General features: G+C 47.8%; 1 protein-coding gene across 4 annotated transcripts; it reads right to left on the reverse strand.

Annotated features, from left to right (window-relative positions):
- Nucleotides 1-1,055: 1,055 nt before the first annotated feature.
- On the reverse strand, nt 1,056-19,759 carry WDR91 (WD repeat domain 91). 4 transcript variants are annotated; one of them, XM_082308295.1, is made up of 15 exons: nt 19,553-19,759; nt 17,565-17,744; nt 15,914-16,121; nt 14,974-15,056; nt 12,662-12,786; nt 10,886-11,063; nt 10,449-10,607; nt 8,167-8,366; nt 7,568-7,718; nt 5,986-6,080; nt 5,492-5,660; nt 4,576-4,684; nt 3,607-3,719; nt 2,643-2,840; nt 1,056-1,711 (listed from the first exon to the last, which is right to left on the reverse strand). In XM_082308295.1, the coding sequence occupies exons 1-15, from the start codon at nt 19,673-19,675 to the stop codon at nt 1,547-1,549; spliced, it is 2,256 nt and encodes a 751-aa protein (XP_082164421.1). In that variant the 5' UTR covers nt 19,676-19,759; the 3' UTR covers nt 1,056-1,546. The 4 variants fall into 4 exon arrangements, with proteins under 4 accessions (XP_082164421.1, XP_082164420.1, XP_082164422.1 ...); XM_082308294.1 differs by having other exon boundaries at nt 8,167-8,381; XM_082308296.1 differs by lacking the exons at nt 1,056-1,711; nt 3,607-3,719 and having other exon boundaries at nt 2,666-2,840; nt 8,167-8,381.
- Nucleotides 19,760-20,486: the final 727 nt, after the last annotated feature.

Consider the following 20,486-nt stretch of genomic DNA (forward strand, 5'->3'; position numbering starts at 1 on the left):
GCCTTGACGATGCTGTGCTTTCAAGGCACAAACATCTCCAGTGATCCAGAAATTTCACGCTGCAGGCCTGGTTTTATTCGGCTAGACCTCATGCCTGCTTTAACGAGCCTCAGTAAGCAAGTCAGAGCCTTCCACGGAACAGTGAAGAGGAACGCCTGTGGTGTCATCTGCAGAGCTTTGTACCGCCCTTACTTGAAATTTCCCAGTGGGGCTAATTTGGGTGTTGGTGTCAGCATAAACAAGGTGCTTTCACCCATATGCACCATATGCAGCAAATGCCTTTGGGTTTCTGTCTGTACACCGGCTGTCAACAACCCCGTCTGTGTTACTCCTAAAGGTCGCCCTGTGCACAGGGGGATGCATCCTTGAGTATTTTGTTCCTAATGAGTAAGCAAACAGGGCTCCTGAACAGCAGGTGTGCCCTAAGTGGCACATTTTCAAAGACAGATCTTGGTCTCACTCTCAATAACCAACCCACTCTTGCATGCAAAATGCAGAAGACTGCAAATCTACCTGCCCTTCAGTTTCTAAGGCCAGGCTTGCTTGGGTCTGGGGCTTCAGATGGCATTGAACACAAAGGCAACTGTTTCGGCGCGATGCAATCTTGTGACACAACACAGGGAAGGAGATGGAAGCCAGGGTGGGAATGGACTTCCGAGATACCCACAGAAGTCACTTTGGTGGTTGCAGCCTGCCGGGGCACAGCTACCCTAATGCGCCAGCAAAAAGGACCCAACCAGCAGGACCAGGTGTGGTCCCCAGGCTGGTCTGCCAGCAGGTTAGCCCATGGAGCAGGGCTGCAGCTCCCCAGCGCTTTGCTTTGGCATCCTGCTGTCCCTCTCCTGCCCCCTTGGTTTCCAGAGAGGGGTCACATGCTTCATGTGCCTGCCACCGGGTACAGAGGACCTGATGCACATTTTCCTCCTCCCTGGGTTGCAGGGGCTGGGCAGCCTTGCAGAGGTCTTTTCTCCATGCAGGAGACTTTCTTGGCACATCACTGCCCCAGCCACCCTCCACATTTTACAGCAACAGCTGAAGAGAGCACAGAAATCAAGTGCAAGGGAATATTTTCTTTTTATGGAAAAAAAAAAAACGAAACCAAACCCAAACAAACAAACAAGCACAACAAATGCTATACCAAAAGAATACTCTGGTTTTGCACCGGCCTTTCCAGTTTGAGCCATCTTATCACCGTACACTGTGCTGCCTCGTGCATGCCTCCTCCAGCCTCACCTTCTTCTGCAGAACTCCTGATATGATCCCAGCAGCCTTCTAGCCACATGCTACTCAAGACTCCTTAATGGAGGGAGTCCAGCTGCCGCAATAGGTCAGTAGAGACTTATGTTTCAGTGCTGCCACTGATCCGGTCCCATACCAGCATTCCATTGCACAGTGGTTTGGCAAATGTATTTAACGTTTGTCAAGAGGCAAAAGCTACAATGAGAAGAGGGACTGTGGTTTGCCTTCTCTCCCATGCAGTTTGTTCCCGTGGAGTTAACACTGCTTTTGTCAAGTCTGCTGCTCTTTCCCTTCGGCACTGTCCAGGTTAAGACTTTTGAGCCAGTAAGGTTGTTAATTTAATCTTCCCATCCATAGAGGCAGTGAGGCAGGTCCCACAGTCCATGGCCGTGCTCCAATCCACTGTGACAACGGGAGCTCGGTGTCCTCCCAGGGAAAGGCAGCTCTCCAGAACCTTTTCCTCACCATTTAACTAGAAGGAGGAAAGCATAAGATTTTAAGGAGGCAAGTTTCTGCAGTGGGGGCAGTGCACCCACAGGAGAAGCCAAAGCCTGCTACAGACTCCATATCCCCATCAGCATACATAATTAAGCAGAAAATCAGAAAGATGTTGAGATGTATGTAGCACACATGAGGAAGCAAATTTCTAGTCTCAAGACAGAAGCACGTGTTCTCAAGCAGCTCAGCTTCTGACATCAGCTGAGCTGCAGTAATTGAACAAGGCAGGCTCAGAGCACACACTGATGAGGAGCGCATAAGCCTAAGCTATAGCTCATGTTAGTGCAGGTGCTCTGAATGCCCCAGATGCAAAGTAAAAATTCCATCTAATCTGCCTTGCAATGGCTTATACTGATGGGTACTGACTCAAGAGCAGGCACGCAAAGGGCATGCGATCAGTAACCTCTTGTTACTGCGACACAGAAGTTTGGGTACTTGGAACCATTCAGCCTTACCCCTCATTTCATTTCAGTACATGGTAAGAGGAGATAATCAGGCTGGGACTAACATAACATCAGCAAGCACACAAGGCAGATTAAAGATGAGCATCGGTCAACAATCATACGCTTTGCACTGAACTGGCATGCATCAATATATTAAAAAAGAATTAAAAAACTTTGTCCCAGGCACTTGGGCACTAAGGAAAACTGCTGCAGCTAAGCTTTAAAAACAAGGAGCACACATACTCTAGCTACATACAGAGGGCCAAACACTTACAGAGGGTTCAAACACTTGCTAAACACCACACACTGCTAAAATGCACACAGCCTGAAACTGAGCAGTAATTTTTGCAGAGCAGGGATGGGTAGGTGCTGCTTGAGGACTTCCAGTGGCTGCTGTTGCAGCCTTGTAACAGGAACTTGTATGGATGCATAAGAGTACTCCCTACCACTTTGCAGACTTACCTTAAAAATGACTCCCCCAGTAGAAGAACACGTCAACATATAGTTGCCCTCAGAGTCAAAAGCAAAAAGCCTTCCTCGTGGGAACTGGACTTGCTTGTAACCACTGTACCCAGACAGAACAAAAGGACCCGTAGCTTCGCTGGGGAGATCGTACTCAGACACCTTCAAGCCACTTCTGTGAATATTCCACTGAATAAACTAGAATGACAAAAAGAGATGGCAAAAGCCCATAGTTCAATTGACGGGGATGAAAGTAGAGGGGCCATTCATCATTTTTAAGCAAAGTCCTCACAAATTCCTCACAAACAGAAGATGGCATTTTAACATCTATATTTAAGTGGCTATATTTATAAAACACAGGCTGCAAAGCCTGTAAGACTGCCTACTATCCAGGCTAACATATGCCCTACCTTCCACAAGCACTGCTGCCTATGTGTCCTTCCACATTGCATGCAGGGTCCTGGTGGGAATTCACTTAACTCTCATCAGCCAAGGACCCACACCTTCAGGCAGTCTCCCTGCCTGAGCCACACCTCTACTGCTGAAGACTGTGGAACTGAAGAAATTGAAGCCTTTATTATAAGCAGCAGGGAGCTGCTGACAAGGAAATTTATGCAAAGTGGTCAAGGATCTGCTCCCTGGTGAATCCCAGATTTCAAACGTGGTGATCTCAGCGGCACAGAAAGAGGTCATCTTCACATGGATTCCCTAGGAAGGGGATGTCACCAACAGCAGGATTTGCAGACATGGTCCGAGACAGCTCCAGCTGTTAATACGCATTCCAGTCACTCTCTCTGAAGAGACCGCATGCAGCAGGGTGGTGCTGCACACCTAAGATTACAGTTAGCAGCCCATGGATCATCCAGATTCTGACGGTATTTTTACTGCTGTTCCCACCATACAGAGAAGACTCCAGAAGGGATGTCATTGCCAGCTGACCAGTAGAAGATTGCCCAGAGCCTACCTTGCCATCCTCGCCTATGCTGTAGACTGTGTTCTCATCATAGCTGAACTCAACGGAGTAGACTTCCCCATCGTGTGCCTTCCAGCTCATGGCACACTCGTGCTGCTGCATATCTGAGGGGAGAACCAGTACTGAACACTCCTTGTACTCACACAGAGCTGAGGTGAAGAGAGAGAGGCCCTTTACATTCATAAGGTCTCTGTCCCAGCCCTCTAAACCAGCCTGGGGGAGCCCAATCCATTCTCAGAACCCTGTGCTTATTCTCCAGCATGTGGCTTTTACACTGGCCAGAAAAATCATTGCCTGTAGTCACCTCTTTCTCCATCTTTACAGGGCTGCTCACATGCTCACTGTCAGCTACAGGCATTCTGCATCCAAGCCCCACTGTCACCTTTCTTCTCCTCCCTCCCCTTGCTACCCTGTCCACCCTCACAGCTGCTGCCAGCTCTGCCCTCCCACAGACCTGGGACTGCAGCCTCCAGCTCAGCACCTGGGCCAGAAGCGGATCCCTCATTCACGGAAGAGGGAGGCCCAAACTGCCTTTATCACAAGGACAGGCTGAAGAGAACAAAACCTGAGAAACAGGAATTGCTCAGAGAAGAAGGACTGATGTGAAGTCCTTGCCTTGAACTGGAAGGTCACACATCAATTCATTTCCTCAAGACAGCCTCTGGCAGTGGTACTGCTATATGGCACAGCCAAGACCGCATGGCTCAAGGGCAAGTTAACTCTGCTCCTCAGCAGGAGGGAAACGCAAATCCAGCAGCACTACCAGGGTCTCCAGCCAATGTCCCCCAGAGAAAGTTTATGCCAATTCACTCCTGAGAGCTACTGTGGAGGACAGAAAGTAGCATCCACCTTGGTGGTCAGGCATGTCCCACAGCTGCCTCCCTGCTGGCAGAAGAAGAGTGCTAGGGGCAGCTGGCTGGGGACACCAAGGGGCCACCTCACTGCCCAATTTCAACATACCAAAGAGACGAACAATCCCATCTGCAGCCCCGGTGACCAGCAGGTTGCCGTTGTGGTTGAAGGCTGTGCAGTTAATAGCAATGGGCTCAGGCTCCAGGGAGAACTGCAGCTGGAAGGGAAAGTCTGCATTAATGCCAAGAAACGAAGCTGGGGGTGCTGAGGAGCTGATCTCCTGGCAGGGAGGAAAGATGGTATTTAGTAGCAAGAACTCCTCCAGTTTGGAGCCCTACACCTCTCATAACTACAGACTTCAAGGTTGGCAGCTACATTTTACTGTGACACTAAACCAACAATTCACCTCAGCCAAGCCACAGCTTTCTTGGCCATGGCCTCAAGGCTGCAAAACCAGCTTCTGGCAAGCATTAACTTGAGTATGTTGCTTTCTCCTACACATCAGGGACAGCATTTCTTAAGTGCAAAGGTGAGGGATGGGACGAGGATTCCCTAACAGAATCTGACCCATCTAAATCGAAACAATGGAGAAGATGACATGAGATAAAACCTCTGAAAGAAGCACTTCACTTAAAAACAGGGAGGGCAGAGGAAATAGCAGCAAAGAAAATCCCTTCAATATAGCTCAACTGGAGAAAGCCTGAGCAAAGCATGATTCAATCCACTTGGGACATTTCCAGTCAAACTGTGCAAGCAAGATAGAAACAAGGCTATGGACTATTTTGAAGAATCCCTCAAAAAACCCCAACACGCCAACAAAACAAAAACACCTCACCCAGACCCAGCAGCTACTTACACTATTAATTTTTATTCTGCATGTGATAGATGGGAAAGGAGGAAGGGGGAAGAGAAGGGTATTGAAAAGAAAGTCAGCATAATTTAGAAAGAGGGCTCCTGCACATTGAAAGAGAAAACACTCATTCTCTGCAAGCAGACTGAGAAAGAAAAGAAACCCAGCAAGTACCTGCTGCTTCATCGTTTTAGTGTCCCACAGTAGCAGCTTCCCAGGAACTTGGTTCATGCTTCTGCCCCCGGAGCTGACTACTGAGAAGTCCATGTGGGAGATGGGGCTCTGAGCTGCCGCAGAACAGACAAAGGAAGCACCACTTGGGCTGCAGGCAAGCGAGAGGATCCTGAAACACAGCGAACAGTCTGAATTGCCTCTCTCCAATAGCTGCCTCAAGCACAACACTCGACTACGAGCTCTCCCATTAAGACCCTGCAAGACAGGATACACTGTAAAGGAGGGCAGGATTCATGTGCTTAGACAGATTTTGAGTGTCTCCCACTTAACTGAGCAGTTTCATGCTGCTCAGACAGGGACTTCCCTCTGGATGAAGGCTAGATAGTCCTGCAGTTGCAGGAAAGCAGCAGGAACATTGAGACTTCACCTACCTTTTCACAGTCAAAACCAACACCATTTATATTTATATATAAAAATCAGTATTCCAGAGTTACCTGGGCATGTCTTCATCAATGCTGATTTCACAGAGATTCTTCTTCGCTTCTGTGTCATAAAGACGAACTGTCCCGACCCCACTGCCAAGCAATAGCTTGAAACCAGCAAGGAGGAAATGGAAGGAGTGTGAGTGAGTACAATGATGCTGTCCAACAACCACCAACACCACAGAGTAAATTTTTTTCTACTTATGCATTCGGATTAAACATCACTCCATTAGGGTACATCTTGTCTTTCTGTGCATATCACGCTGAGTAGGACTACCCCAGAGCCACAGAAGTCAGAGTAAAAGCACTGCTTTCCAGTGAGAAAAAGATCTGATAGGCACCAAGGTGGAGTAAAAGCCACTTTCTAGAGTATGGCTCAACATTATAGGATGCAAAACACATGTGGAGTCTCAATATCTAGGGGAGCAAGGAAAGAGTAACACAGAATTAACAATCTAAGTTTAAGAGAAAACCAAGTAGAAGCCACCTCCTTTCATCCAGGTGAGAATGAAATCATTCAGAAGGGCTCACGCATGCTTTATCAGTAGTGCTACAATTTAAATCAAAAGTAAAACCATGGAGGGATGCATTATCAAAGAAAATTAAGCAAGCCACATCCTTCTCACTTCAGAGCCCGATTTGCTGCTGAATCCCCATATATTTCAGAAAGAAGAATCTTTCTATCAGCAAGCAGGAAATAAACTCCACAATGCAGAAGAAACATCAGAACAACTGCATGGACAACTTCCTTTCTAAGAGTAAAAGAAAAGAAAGAGACAAGCTGTAGCACCAGCTCTTCACAGGTGGCATTGTGGGGTTAGCAGCAACACATCATCAGTGCCAGAATGTGAACAATATTCCCTCAGTTGCAGGCCTCCCTTCTCACACAGCCCTGTCTCTTCACGAAGGGAAGGCATGAAACACTAGCAACGGTTCTAGGACTCTGAAGAATGCATACCATTTAAGGCTCCTCTCTAGTAATAGAACTAGAGAAAAAGTGCTATAGGAAACATTTAAACTGTCATGATATTTAAACAAGCCTCAAGCTCCTTATGGACACACCAACCCCCAACTCATAAGGCACCAGTATAAAACTGGCTATGAAGCCCTTTTCATACCTGCACAAGCAGAACGCCCACCACACCCCTGCTCCTCAGTCCTGCTCTCCCTTCCCTGCTTCTGGCTCAGGGCGTGCATAAAGCTCCACAGCTCCCTGCTGCAGGGTTTCCATGGACTGCTGTACCAGGTTGCTTCTGCCTGCCTTTACAAGTGGCTCCCTGCTCTGCCTGGAGAGAGGCACTTCTCTTAAAGGACCTACTTCTATCCTGCAGCTGTACCGGCACTCCAGCTTGGGAATTTCTGTCTCAGGGAAACCAGTGGTGAATTTCTTGCTCAACACACAGAGCACACTCCCCGCTCGAGTTTTTCTTAGAGCCTACAGGCTTCAGTTTCCCATGTCCCACTAAAGTGGAAGTTAACTGTTGCCCTGATCTTATCCACAATGCAGCTGTCGAGAAGTTAATGTGCAACACGTAGCAACACAGCCCCAAATCACATGCTGTGACTCTCGAGCCTCTGCACGCAGACTACTCACCAGCCGATCACGCTTGGTCGCCCATTCCAGAGACAGCAACGGAGATTTGGAAATGGATGAAGCTTTAGTTTGCATTATGGGGTTAAAAGACCAGACTTTGATGACCCCGTCCACATCCAAGCTGGCCACCCTCCGTCCAGAACAATCAACCCTATGTGCAGAAGGAAACCGATTGGATATTTTTCTCCCTAAAGTTCTTGGATGCGAGTAGATACCCCAGTAATCCTTCCTCTCCTGGCCACACACCAATTCCTTCTGCAGGAATCGGAACTTCCTTGCACCACTTCCTGTTCAGTCCACAATAACTGGCACAACGAAGCACACCAAGCTCCACATGCAAAGGATAATGCCCTTAAGCAATACCATCCTGCTTTCCCAGGGAGTTTCCTCTTGGCTGGCATCTCCCAATCACAAAAATTTCTGCCCATTCTCACTATACAAGCTACAGGCTATTTTCAGCCACACCAACTCAACTGCCCTACAACCAAGAGTACGTGCACACCATGCTGGACAGAACAGAGGCTAGGAGAAAGAGGCCAGACACAACTGGTTCTCTACAGAGGCTTCTACAAGAAAGCCCTCTTCTGCCAGTCCATTACCTGCAGTACATGATAGACGAGTGGTGCTCCCCATACTCCTCCTGGCTCAGGACAATGAAAGGCTGCTCCGGCCGGACCCCCACGGCCTCTGCACTGCTGGTAGGCATTTTGGTTGAAGTCTCTGCTTGCTCAGCATGCAGCTCTGAGCATGGCTCTGTCTCAGCTGTGCTAATATCTGTTTTCTTCTCAGCACTTTGGCCCTGAAGGAAGAAATCCTGTGTGAAATATAAGGAAGCAGCAGCTCCAGATTAAGCTCTTCGGCCACCCCAGCCTGCTGGGAGAAAAAACCAAGAAGCTGCACTGAAACAGAAGCATTGTCAGCTCAACACCCCTCCTGCCAGGGACCTTTCTGAGCACAAGTATAGTGTACTGCACAAGTGCACCATTTAATATGGCTTCCTTGCTTGTAGAGTCCCTTATATCCCTCTCCATGTGCCCACCCATACATTTTCCTGAAAGAATTAAAGGAACCACAACATCTCCATTTGGCACACCTCAGCTGATATTAGAGGCCCACTTTGATGCCATTAGAGCGCAGATTCACAAGCAAATCAACATATTTCAAGGAATTCTTGCATTCAGCAATGTTAGTTAAATCTGTATGATATGTAGTTCAGTAAAACTGCACAAAAACTCTTGTTGGATGGTGAGCCCAGTGGATGGATTATCTTCGTCTGCCAGAGTTTTAGTCTGTGCACACTGGGTCAACCACTGCAGCCAACTGACTGATGACAACGGTAGAGTCGACACATGAACCCAAAAGCTTAAAACATAATTTGACAGGGCAGACAACAAATGGAGTTTTAGCAGGTGAAGGTATCTGAATGAGACACAATCTGCACTGCAGCAGACTGAAGTGTTTGAAAGCAGCTTAGTCTTCCCTCGCTACCAGAAGCTGAACAAGAAACAGATACAGCACATAAGCCAGTAAAACATCTGCAAGCATTCCTTTGCTAAACTGTCCTCTGAAGATGAAATGCCCCAAAATGGCATTGGTATTGATGAGTTTGAATCCCTGTTCCCTAACACATCCTTGCCTTATAGTAGCTTTCACATCTTGAGCAATGGGTCAAACACTGCATAATCAAATAATCTCAAATCACAAAGCTGGAAAAGATTGGGAAATCAGTCCAAGAATACCTCTCTCTCTGTTAGTTAATGTGGGGAGATAACAACCAAGGAATGACACTCGTGAAAGAAACAGAGCTGCCTTTCAGTTTCCTTTTTGCTCACATGCGTTGAGAACAACAGAAAGCTGAATAGTATCAGCTTCCCCTAGAGCACCAGAAGCAACTTTTACAAAGCCAGGAAAACACTGCCTTAACCCAGAACATCACAGAAAAAGGAAAGTCAAAGGATACTTATTGGGAAACTGGGCTTTGCAATTTTCCGACCAATGTTTAATTAAAATGTTTTAGATGAGCCATGAAGAAAAAAGTTCTCTGATAGCCTTGAATGCTCAATGGTGGAGTAACATCTCCTCTCTAAAGCAGCGCTCCCCCATGCAGAACAGCCACACATACGGGCCGACAGGCAACAGTCCCTCAGCACTGTCCCCCAAGGCAGAGTGTCTCATACAGCCAAAATAAACATGGCTGAGATGCTGCCATCATTCCTCCTGTGCTCTGTATCCTTTGACCACATGGCTGCTGAAAGCCAGACAATACACAGGTGAACAGAAGTAGTCCACTGATCTTTAGCGGTTAAAATCCAGGACACAGTTTTATTATTTCATTAGATTAGAAAGCAGTGCACACCCCCAGGCAAAACTGCAACACACAGTGCAAAAAACTCCAAAAAGCAAAAGTTGCTGTGAAGGATATTTCCACTCCTATCTGGGAAAACTTTCTATCAATTTTCATCTGTCCCACACAGAGCCTGCACAAACCAGTGTAAGAACCCACAGGAGAGAACTCACTTGGGCAGGATGGGTGAGCCAAGCCCATTGCCACTAAGGAATGGGGATTTTAACAAGGTATTTGAACATAACCATTAAGGTGGATGAAACATACCCTCCCCAGGACCAGGCTGTCGAAAAGACCATGACAAAAGACAACTCTTCTTCCATTTGAAATGTCAATACCGATTCCCTTCCAGGGACAAAGAAATAAACAGAGCGTGGAAGGAGTTGATTAACTACAGAGATTAACCTTTGATACAGTTAGATCTGAGTAGCAATTCAGAAGTTTAACAGGAACGCTTCTGCTTGTTTTACCACCTAGCACAGCAAACTACAAAAATACCAGCCCTCTGCTTCCCAGCCTTGCAGTGTTGCCCGGTACCTGGAAGGTCCCTTTCGCCAGCAGTTCCTTCCTTTCCTTCCCATGCTCTTGCAAGCGCTTCTGCCGCTGCTGCAGGGAACTTGACTCGCCTGCTACCAACCCACTGAAGTGGCTCTTCCCGTCCTTACAGCTCACTGTTCCTTCTTTTCCTTTGGCAGTCTGGAAGGCAGAGGAATGATTTGGCAATGCTACACTTGTGCTAGGCTGCAGAACAAAGAGCAAAAGAGGAGGCAAAGAAACCAAGCACCTGCAAGGGTTCCACAAGCCCCCAGACAACAGCAGCTGTTCTTGTGCTGCGTTCAGACCCAGCACACACTTGCAAGGAAGGAAAGGACATTTTATTTTTTTAGGTGGAAGCAAAAGCTTGAGGCAGTGCTGTGCTGCAAATTAACTCCTTGGATACTTAGCACCTCTCAACAAACACAGCTGAGAATTACCTGGTGATTAGTTGGTTCTTTCTTCCCTAGCAGCATACTGCCAGTCTGTGTTGGAGAAGCCCCACTTGGATGGGCTGGTCTGGAAGGGCCCTTTTTACTTTGGGAGAGAAAAGAGGACAGAAAGCCTCCCCGGGATTGAAGAGAATGTGCAGTACTCCTCTGGCTGCAGGTCATATCACTAATTTAAAAAAAAAAAAAAAACAACAACAACAAACAAAAAAACCCAAACAGAATATGAAAGTGTAGCCAAACAACCTGATCAACCACCCAACAAGCAAAGTGCCAGCTGGTGGACAGATCTGCCTTTCCAAGCCGACAGACCACTATGCATTAAAAAATTGTTTTAAAACATCCTGTTAGGGCCTGGAGCAGATCATTGTAACTACTGTAACCAAAGCTCACTTCTCAGAGATGCCACTGGGACAGTGGGCCCAGCTGTTCCTGAATCCCCTGTAGGGCCACCCAGAGCAAAGGGAATACAATCACTTTCACTGTGTCTATCCTCTCTTCTAGGAAGGAACTGTTCTACCAAAGTTGGGCTTTAGGCTGAGCAGAAACATGGAAAAAGCAAGCAGAGCTGGCCCCCAGACTAAGAGACAAGTTGCACACACAAGAAATGCCACTTCTAAGGCACGTTTTTCTAATACAACTGGACAAAAATTAATATGGGAATACATTATCCCATCCCTGACGTCCCTCTCCCCCATGTGTGCAGATGAACATCAAGGCTTTCCACACAGAGCAGTTAAACCAAAAAAAAAAAAAAAAATCTCAAATTAAACTCTGTAGCCTGTCCTGTGCAGAGAGTGCAGATCAGTTATCACAATAGTTCACCAAACACTTAAATCTATTTAATCAGACAACTTCTAGACTAAAACAAAGACTTTGTGTGTGGTCTTTGCTAGAACTTCTATTTGTCATTGTCAGCAGCATAATTTGATCAATCCCTCTCCTGTCTGAATAGAAATGAAAGAAGCACATGAGAAAGTCAAAGCCCCAGCAGTGCTATTAATACCTTGTGGCTAAGCTACATTTGCTTTCAGATCCTTTTAAAGCAAGGGAAAAAAAAAAAATCTCAATAATGCAACGAATTCAAACACACAGACTTGCTTTGCATGACTATGTAACTGGGGGAAAAATAAGAGTTTAAATAACAATTAAACAAGGTGTATCACTGTGTGTGTTGCCTAATTTCCACAGATAGGAATACAACAGATGTAGCCATAAAACACACTTTAACTGCAACAAGTTTATGGAGAATTCTGTGCATAACTGAGCCTCGCAGAAGAGAAACTCCTCTTCCTTTGACTTTGCAAAAGCCAGAAAGCATCTCTGCGTTAACAACGACCCCTTTGGGTCATACAGTAACAGTGTCTACAAAACAACACAGGGCAGTCACCTACTGCACCGCAGGCACTAAAGAAAACGGGAGTCAAGAGATAATCCACTTCATTTGAGCAACACTGCAGGGTATTGCACTGCTACCAGTGCCTTGGCTGCCCAGAACACCTTGGTGTAATGCTGAGAGCAGAGCAGAATCACTTCCATGTGTGCTTGGGCTCTCACTGATTGGCAAGAATCTCTCTCCCAAATGGTGGGAGAGATGCCAGTCATGAATTCCTCCATTAAACCCACTTAGGTCACCAGAAATTCTGCCTGGATGTCTTTCTGCACTGATTCCCAGGACAGGGAACATGGAAATGACCCTCCAGGAGCCTCCCTGACCCAATAAAAGCAGCAGAGCCTGTCCCCAGCTCCTCCCCTGCAGGCACTCACAGCTCAGAGTCCCCTAGTCGATCCATGTTGGCCACATATGCAGGCAACTTGTGATGCACAACTGCTTGTTCCACCTCCAGTTCCTCTTTCTTCATGCGGGAGGATTCAGCCTGCAAAGCAAACAGCTACAACGAGAGAAGAGAGCCAAGTAAACAGACAGTCACAGAGATTCACCTCCTTCCCGCTTGCTGAAGTTGTTTACTCCTTTTATTTCAACAACTCCAGAAGGGTGGAGAGGGAAGAAAGCTGCTCTGACTGGCTGAGCACCACCTTGGTCCAAGTAGTCAAAACAATCAGTACTTTACATATATGAAACTAGAGCCTACTTAAAACCCTTCACTCCTGTCCTTGGGCTGTTGCTGTAGGGACATTAACGGTGCTGGCAAATGAGAGCTAGCCAGGGCAGAGCTGATCAGCCGCTCCATGCAGGCAGTTCAAGGCCAGGACAACGCATGTGACTGGCAGCAGCGATGTATGGGCACTGAGCCTAGAAGGTAATCTTCCCACGGCCAAGGGTCTGGTAAGCTGGCAGGGTGCACTGAGGCCAGCGCCATCAAGTCACCCTGAAATCCAGCTCCACACCCTGCACAGCTTCCTCCCAAGCACGACAGAGAGATTTATCTCCACATTATGGAGAAAGAGACATTTTTCTCCCCCCCCACCCCACCCCCCGAAGAGAGGAACCTCAGGATGCCGCTTTCTGTGACGGATGTGGTTTATGCCTGTGACTCTTGTTCACATGAAGAGTTCCTCAGGCTTTTCTGTTTCCATACATTTGTTTTTCAAATGTAATTCTTTTTTTCTTTTATCATAGTATTTAAGGAAAGAAATTACAAGAAGAAAAAGAAGCTTTAGAAATACAGCTTGTTATTCATGTATTTGCATTGTTTCAACAGTGCAATCAGAATCACTACTTAATTTCAACTAGCATCAAATTCAATATTTACTCACACCATTTTTTATTTAAACCTGTATTCTATAGGTAGCTGCTTCCTTTTCTGACCTGAGCAGTTCTCTAAAAAAGGAGTCTAGTTTTTACCTCTGCCTATTTGCCAGAGAATGCTTATGCAGTCTGTAAGTGATATCAATCAACATATCACAAACAAAGAACAGCTTTAATTTGACTAAAAGTACAGAATACAAAATTGAAGGAAATAAAAGAGCTCTATTTCTAAACATACCTTTTTCTGCTGTCTCTATACACTGACCATCTTTGCAGAACCCTCCTGTGAAAGTTTGCCTGATCCACTGACTCCATAAGGTACACAGTGACAAACCTCCCTTTTCTTCCTCAAAAAAGTCTCCCTTTTGAAATCAATTATTCTATTTTACTTCAACATTTTTAGGACAAATGAACAGCGTTGGTCAGCTACCAAAACAGCTGAAACAGGAAGCACAACATACAAGATAATGTTTTGTAACACAGGAGGTAAAGTGCAAAACTTACTTTACTGAAGTATTCATACAGAGAGAGCTTTTACTTGGTATGTTTGAGGAAGTGAAACTGAAGTCCTGCTTACAGGAATAAAGCTTCCCACTTGTGCATGATCATCCACATGCAATCTGTAGTTTACAAAGTTCTTAAATTGTAGATTTCCCAAATCTCTCTAATAGGAAATTATAATAGAGAAGGACCGGCCTGTGTTGTATATATTCTTACACCCTCTCTCTAAGCATCTGCTGATGACACTGTCAAAAACAAGACATGGAGCTGGGGGACATTTTTTCTGAACCGGTCAGCCCTTCTTACAGTTTACTGTAAGGTCTAGAGTTGGGAAACAGACATTCACAACATTTCCATTAATCTAAATTGCTTTAAGTGCACTTCAACCATGGTGAAGCAGCCATTTCAGCAGTAATGGTTTCTGTCTCTTTGCCAGAAGTTATTGCACGTTTCTATTGCTCCATCAGCTAAAATCTGGAAGTAACTGAATACTATTCACAAGTTTCCATGCAAAGTCAGCCATATATGCACTTAATCTGCCACTAGTTTCAGCTTGTCTTGACTTTCCAGTGTAGCAGGAAAGGAGTCTGCACAGTATCCAGCCACCTGTCAGACAGCACGGGGAGATGGACAGTCGCCTCCAGCGGAGGGACAGTAATACCCTAAACAGGCATTTCACTATATGATCACAACCCCAAGTTAGCTGGAGACAGTTGGAAGATGAACCAAAGTAACAAAGAACTTACAGAAGAATCTGCCTTGGAATAAGTGCACTGAACAGTTACAACTTTCTTGAATAGATGGAACCAACTTTACAAAACTCACAGCCTCATACAGTCAGCAACTGAGGAGTGACTTCAGTTCTGACCTTATGCCGCAACGATTCATTTTCTTCTTGTATGAGACTGCTCCTGAGACATTCAGCTTCAAAGTTCAAAATGACTGGAACTGGTGAGGAATGTTAAAGAAAACCAAGGCAAGAACTTGTGTGCACCTGGCTTAATTCTAAAAGCCAGCACTTCACACTGGCCATTTGCCTGTAAGACAGCAAAGCTGTCCAGTCCATACTAATAGCAAGACTTACGTGCAAGGCCAGAAGACTAGCAACAGCTTGGTTACCCAAGCCAACTTTGTACTTTCTTTGTACTTCACTGTTGCACACGCTATTTCACATAGGCTTTGCAAGGATTTTTAGATTCTTCCTTTTTACATGTCAGAAGTGGAGGACAAGACAGGTTATGTTACTGTATTAGCGTACACTGAAGAAACAGGTCACGATGGGCTGTATTCCAGCTGCAGTGTAAACCTCCCCATCAGCAATCAAGGTCAGAGCTCGGCAGTGTGGGACAAAAGCTGTTATTTCAGCCAATGTTGAACTGCCCTATTATAGTGAGCTGTCACTAGACAACGTTGTGAACATATGAACCCAGAGAAGGGTCTAACAGGTGATGCTAGTTCAGTTACGGATTATGACCCAAGGTTGCATGCCTGTTTCGCACTATGCCAAGCAAAGAGCAAAAGCGTTTCAGAACAGGATGTGCAGATTTCTAGTCACTAGCATAGGGATGAGTTCAGCATTAGCAACAACCACAATCATTTGTGCCCAGGGAATATAACATATCATCAGATAATTGAACAATAACTATTCCAACATCCTCTGGTAAACACCAGCTTCCTATTAAGTCTTGGCTCTAAACAATCACCCGAAAGCAGCAAGTTCTGTAATACTATATTCTTGGCACCACTGTTAATAGTCAGCATAATACCAGGGCAAGGAGGATTTAACCATTAGTTGCAAAAAAGGATATGCATACACTGAAATAAGACACTCAGGAAGTTGTGCAGAGACACGATAAACGTATCTGCCCACTGGCGTGAGAAATAGGTGGCAAAGGTGGGGTTGGAGTCTGGAGCAGGGAGGAAGGGCAGGACAAACCAATCCTTCCACTCCGCCTGGTTCTGGAGCTCAGAGGCCTGCTTGAGGAAAAACTCCTGCGCCTTGTCATTGCGGCCAGTCTGAAACACAGCAAGAAGAACAGGGCTTATGCTTCCATTCATGTCACCACATGGGTTCTAGGAATATTTGCTCTATGTTATGAACACACTAACAACTACTTTCACCACTCAACAGAGCAAGTGGTTAGAGTTAACAGATTCATCTAGGAAAAAAAGAATCTCGAATACGCTAGGAGAAGCTCACAAATGCACTTAATCCGACCTTCTTTCTAGTCACCAGTCTTGTTTAAAGGCTGAGGCAAATCGAACTAATCGCTTATATTGATTTCCAGCTAAACCAGTGCAGTTTGTGCACTGACATAAAACGTGAGCATTCACATACAGGACCAAAGTATACTTCAAATTACTCAAGGCTACAGCAGACATAGCCTGAAAAGGTTTCCATCTGATACATTATTCAGACAGCACAGTCACACCTCAGGGTAAGCGCAGGGCAAAACAAAACATGAAAACACACGCTTCCAGAAACATGCATTAGATTTTGACTCCTCTACCAACACCCTTTATTTAAGTTTTTCAGTCAGGGAATGGAATCAAGGAGGAAACATTGCTTCTAAATGGTAAGAACTGAAACATGAATTCCTGACAGGTATTTGTCTATTCTGTTGGCCAAAGCCCACCCTGTGTAATATATTCCATTGACTTGCCTAGGGTTTCAACAAGATAATCTCTGCTCCATTTTAAGCTCATTATTTTCTGTTCTATTCAAAGCAAACAAAAAACATTCACTCATTCTCTCTCCCACGTTACCTTGTACGGATTGAAAACTCAACTCCACCAACTTCAAGTCACCTTTTTTCCTTCTGGACCCTCCAACTCCCTCGATGCTTTAAGAACTGTAGTGCCTGGAAGGACTGGCTGAGTCCTGCCAGCAGGTTACAGTGGGAGGAATACAGACAATCCTGCCTGTTGATCCCCAGTGCTGCAGTAAGGCCCTTCCCTGCCCTGCCGCTGCCTGCTCAATCGTTACTTATTCTGCACCAGAGCAGCTGACTACTCCTACCTACGTACAAGTGCTTGGGGCTTTTTTCTGCCTGTTTCTTCAACTTATGAAGATGATTGCTTTGAGCATTGTTCTTGTCCTCCTCTGTTCTCATGGCAATGCCCCACGAGGAGGTGTTTACAAACCTTGTGATCTCTCCCACTATCCAAGTTACCAACAGAGGCTGAGCAGGACAGCGATCCTGTCTGAGGGGGACCTGCCTTCATGTCCAAGTGTGAGTGTCTTGCTCGCAGCTAACCTCTCGCCTGAGCTTCCCTATCCTGCTTACAGGCTTGTCATGCGAGTCCGCGTCAAACTCTTTACTACACTCCTGATACATGACACATGAATTGCTTGTCCCTTACCCACCAGGCCTGTCAGAGGCTCACAAGGGTATTTCATTGCTCTGGTTTCAGAGCCCAGGATCTTTTTAAGACAGAAGCCTAAAAATCAAACACTACCTGAACAGTATGGATGAGGTAGTATCGGAATAAGCTGGTTTTCAGCTTGTTCACTGTTGGCCGGTACACATCTTCCAAACGGCTGAAAAGGCGTCGGTCCAGATAACTCCAGTAATCCCGCAGGGCAGCCAGATCGTAGCTCTGAACGAACTGCTGCAGCTGGTCCACTATCTTATCCACCTAAAGAGGGCAAAACGGGGAAGGCTGCAGTCACGTGAGGGCTCTTCCAGCACAAGAGACTTTCTGTAACTTAATGCTGAGAAGCTTTAACTGCACAAATATTACAATCCAGCACTTATGCATTAGCTATTTTCCTAATCCAGGAAACACTCTGCATTTTGTATTACCATTCTTCCACTCTGCAGCAGCTTTCAAATAAAAAAAATAAAAAAAATAAAAAAAAAAAGAAAGAAAGAAGAAAGAACATAGGCAGATTTTGACAAAGAGATCACATTTTGTTAAACACAGTTGGGGTTTTTTGCAAGTAAGCAAAACATTTCCACTTCTTTTAAAAGTCAGTTGATAATGACGAAACAGGAATATTGTGATTAAATGTTGAAAACTCAAGTGCAGCAGCTGGAAAATAGTATTATTTTTAGACTAAAAGGAAAAAACTGTATTTAGCTAACAGAAAGAGGAAGAAAGATCTGTTGTACTGCAATCTTTGAAGTACCTTTATCTTTAATAACATCATCTACTAACAAGGCAGGCATAAAAGTTTGCAACAGAAATGGTTTTTGTCATTACGTCTCTTTGAAAATCATTTTTGCAATATGAATAAGGCAGAACGGTGGTGCGGGAATAGATTTTTAGTTCAGTGATTTCTGATGGCCAAGACAGGCATCAGAAAAAAAAAAAAAACAAACCTGCACCATATACAAAATTCAACTACTAAAGTTGTTTAATATGTGGTTTGCTCTCCCATCATCAGTTAATGCCTTAGGACATCATCCAGTCTCTCTCTCTGTGGCTTCCTACAGATAAAGGAAACATAAGTCTGTGATCCCAGCAGTCCCTTCTTAATTTTGCCTTGGACAACATTATCTCAATGAAATCAACCGTTTGCCCACCTCTGAACACCAGCAAACTGCTGGTGTTTTAAAAATAAAAGCAACATGTTTTATGAGTGATAAAGGCAGTGGTTGTACTGCTGGTTAAAGAAAAATCTGACCGTTCAAAACACTACACTCAGTGCCCAGAACTGCTGCTCCAGGAACACGAAGCTCACACAAAGGACTGAAACTGTATTTTCGAGGCTGGAAAATTCTGCACCAATTTCCACACATCTAGCAAGGTAGCTGGTGCTTCAAACATCCCAGCTAAGGTGCAGAGCTGTAAAGCTGCTGGATAAAAATCTCACGACCGGGAGAAGACCCCGGCAAAGAGACGTCCTCCTGCCGCCGCCCTCTCGGGCGCGCGTCTCCTCCGACCCTCTCCGCACGAAGCTGAGAAACACCGGGTGGTTTGCGGGTCGGAGGGAGGGTCCCAGACGGCGGGTTCGGAGGGGCCGAGCCGGCCGCCGGCGCGGAGCGCCGGGCCGGCGACCGCGGCCCCTGGCTGTGAGCCAGGCGACGGGATGGAGCCCGTCGCCCACCGCCGCTGCCCCGCGCTGCCGCCGCTTCGGGGCCAAGCGGGAGGAGAAGCCGTCAGTCAGCCAGCTACCGCCCCGCCGCCGGGAGCCTGCGCGTACACAGGCGGCGGCGGGGCCGGGCGGCGGCCCCCGCCAGCGGGAGGCGGGGGTCCCGCCTGCGCGGCCGGCCGGGCCCCGGCACCCAGCCCCGGGCGGGGCGGGGCGGGCGAGGCGAGCTGCTTCCGCGGGGGCTGCGAGAGCTGCCCCGCCGCCGCCGCCGCCCGGCCCGCTCCCCTCGCCCAGCCCCGGGAAGGGGTGCGCGGAGGGGCGCCCGCGGCCTGCCCGGGGACCGCGTCGTCCCCGGGGGGCATCCGCGCCCAGCGCCCCGCCGGGAGGGGGGGACGCGGCCGCCGCTCACCCGGAAGCCCTTCTCCCGGTCCGCCTTGATCTCCGCGTCCAGCTGCTTCAGGGCGGCGGTGAAGCCGCGGAAGAGCAGATACTCCCGCACCAGCTCGTCCGTCCGCTCCGCCGCCGCCGCCATGGGGTCCCCGCGGCGCCGCCGGCTCCGCCCGCCCACGGGCGAGGAGGGGGGAGCCCGGCCCCGAGCGAAATGGCCCGGCCCATCGCCGGGAGGACTACAGCTCCCAGCGTGCCTTGCCACGCCCGCCTAGCGCAAGGCACGCCGGGGCTTGTGGTCCCCGCCCTTGCACATGCGCACGGCCCGCCCGCCTTTTTCCCGCCTCTTCGTTGCCTCGCCCCTCCCCTCCCCGCCGGCGCTTACAGCCCGCGTTTTTCCCGCCTTCTGATTGGCCGCCGCCGCGTGCCGGCTGCGTCCCGATTGGTCCTCCGCCACGTGCGGCTCATGTTGCTGGGCCCGGGCGGGCAGAGGCGCGGCGGCGGCGGCCATGGGAGGGGGCCGGGCCGGGCCGGGGAGGGCGGGGCCGGGGCCGGGGCCGGGGCCGGGGCCGGGCAGGGTGGGATCGATCGATCCGTCGACCGATCGATGCATGCCCGGAGGCGTCCGGCGTGGGCCCCCGCGAGTTTCCCCTCCCGGCTGCGGAAGATACAGCAGGGGCGGGCGTTCTTAACTCTAGGCCGTACTTGCGGTCGGTGACGGGGGCGGGGCACCGGTCCGGTTGCCGGGAAGGGCTTCCCCAGGCGGGCGCCTTGGGCTCTGTCAGGCTGGCGGGGTGGCTGCAGCGGGCCCGGCCTGGGCGTGGATCTGGCCCTCTCGCGCATGTGTATATCTGGTATCGTTGCCTGCTCTGATGTCGCGGTTAACTGGGAAAAAAATTGCGATGCTGTGAAGCAGTCTGTCTTTCAGTAACGTCGGGGGGAGCTGAGGAGTCTCG

The sequence above is a fragment of the Platalea leucorodia genome (genome assembly GCF_965183815.1).
Source record: "Platalea leucorodia genome assembly, chromosome: 4".
NCBI classification, from domain to species: Eukaryota; Metazoa; Chordata; class Aves; order Pelecaniformes; family Threskiornithidae; genus Platalea; species Platalea leucorodia.

What these genes read in the sequence shown, in the direction of transcription:
- WDR91 (XM_082308294.1), bottom strand. Translation starts at nt 19,675, where the DNA reads ATGGCGGCGGCGGCGGAGCGGACGGACGAGCTGGTGCGGGAGTATCTG. An exon ending in TCGTCTATCATGTACTGCAG is followed by an intron (nt 7,719 to 8,166) that starts GTAATGGACTGG and finishes TTCTGCACATAG; the next exon opens with GGTTGATTGTTCTGGACGGA. An exon ending in ATTGATGAAGACATGCCCAG is followed by an intron (nt 5,661 to 5,985) that starts GTAACTCTGGAA and finishes GCTGTGTTTCAG; the next exon opens with GATCCTCTCGCTTGCCTGCA.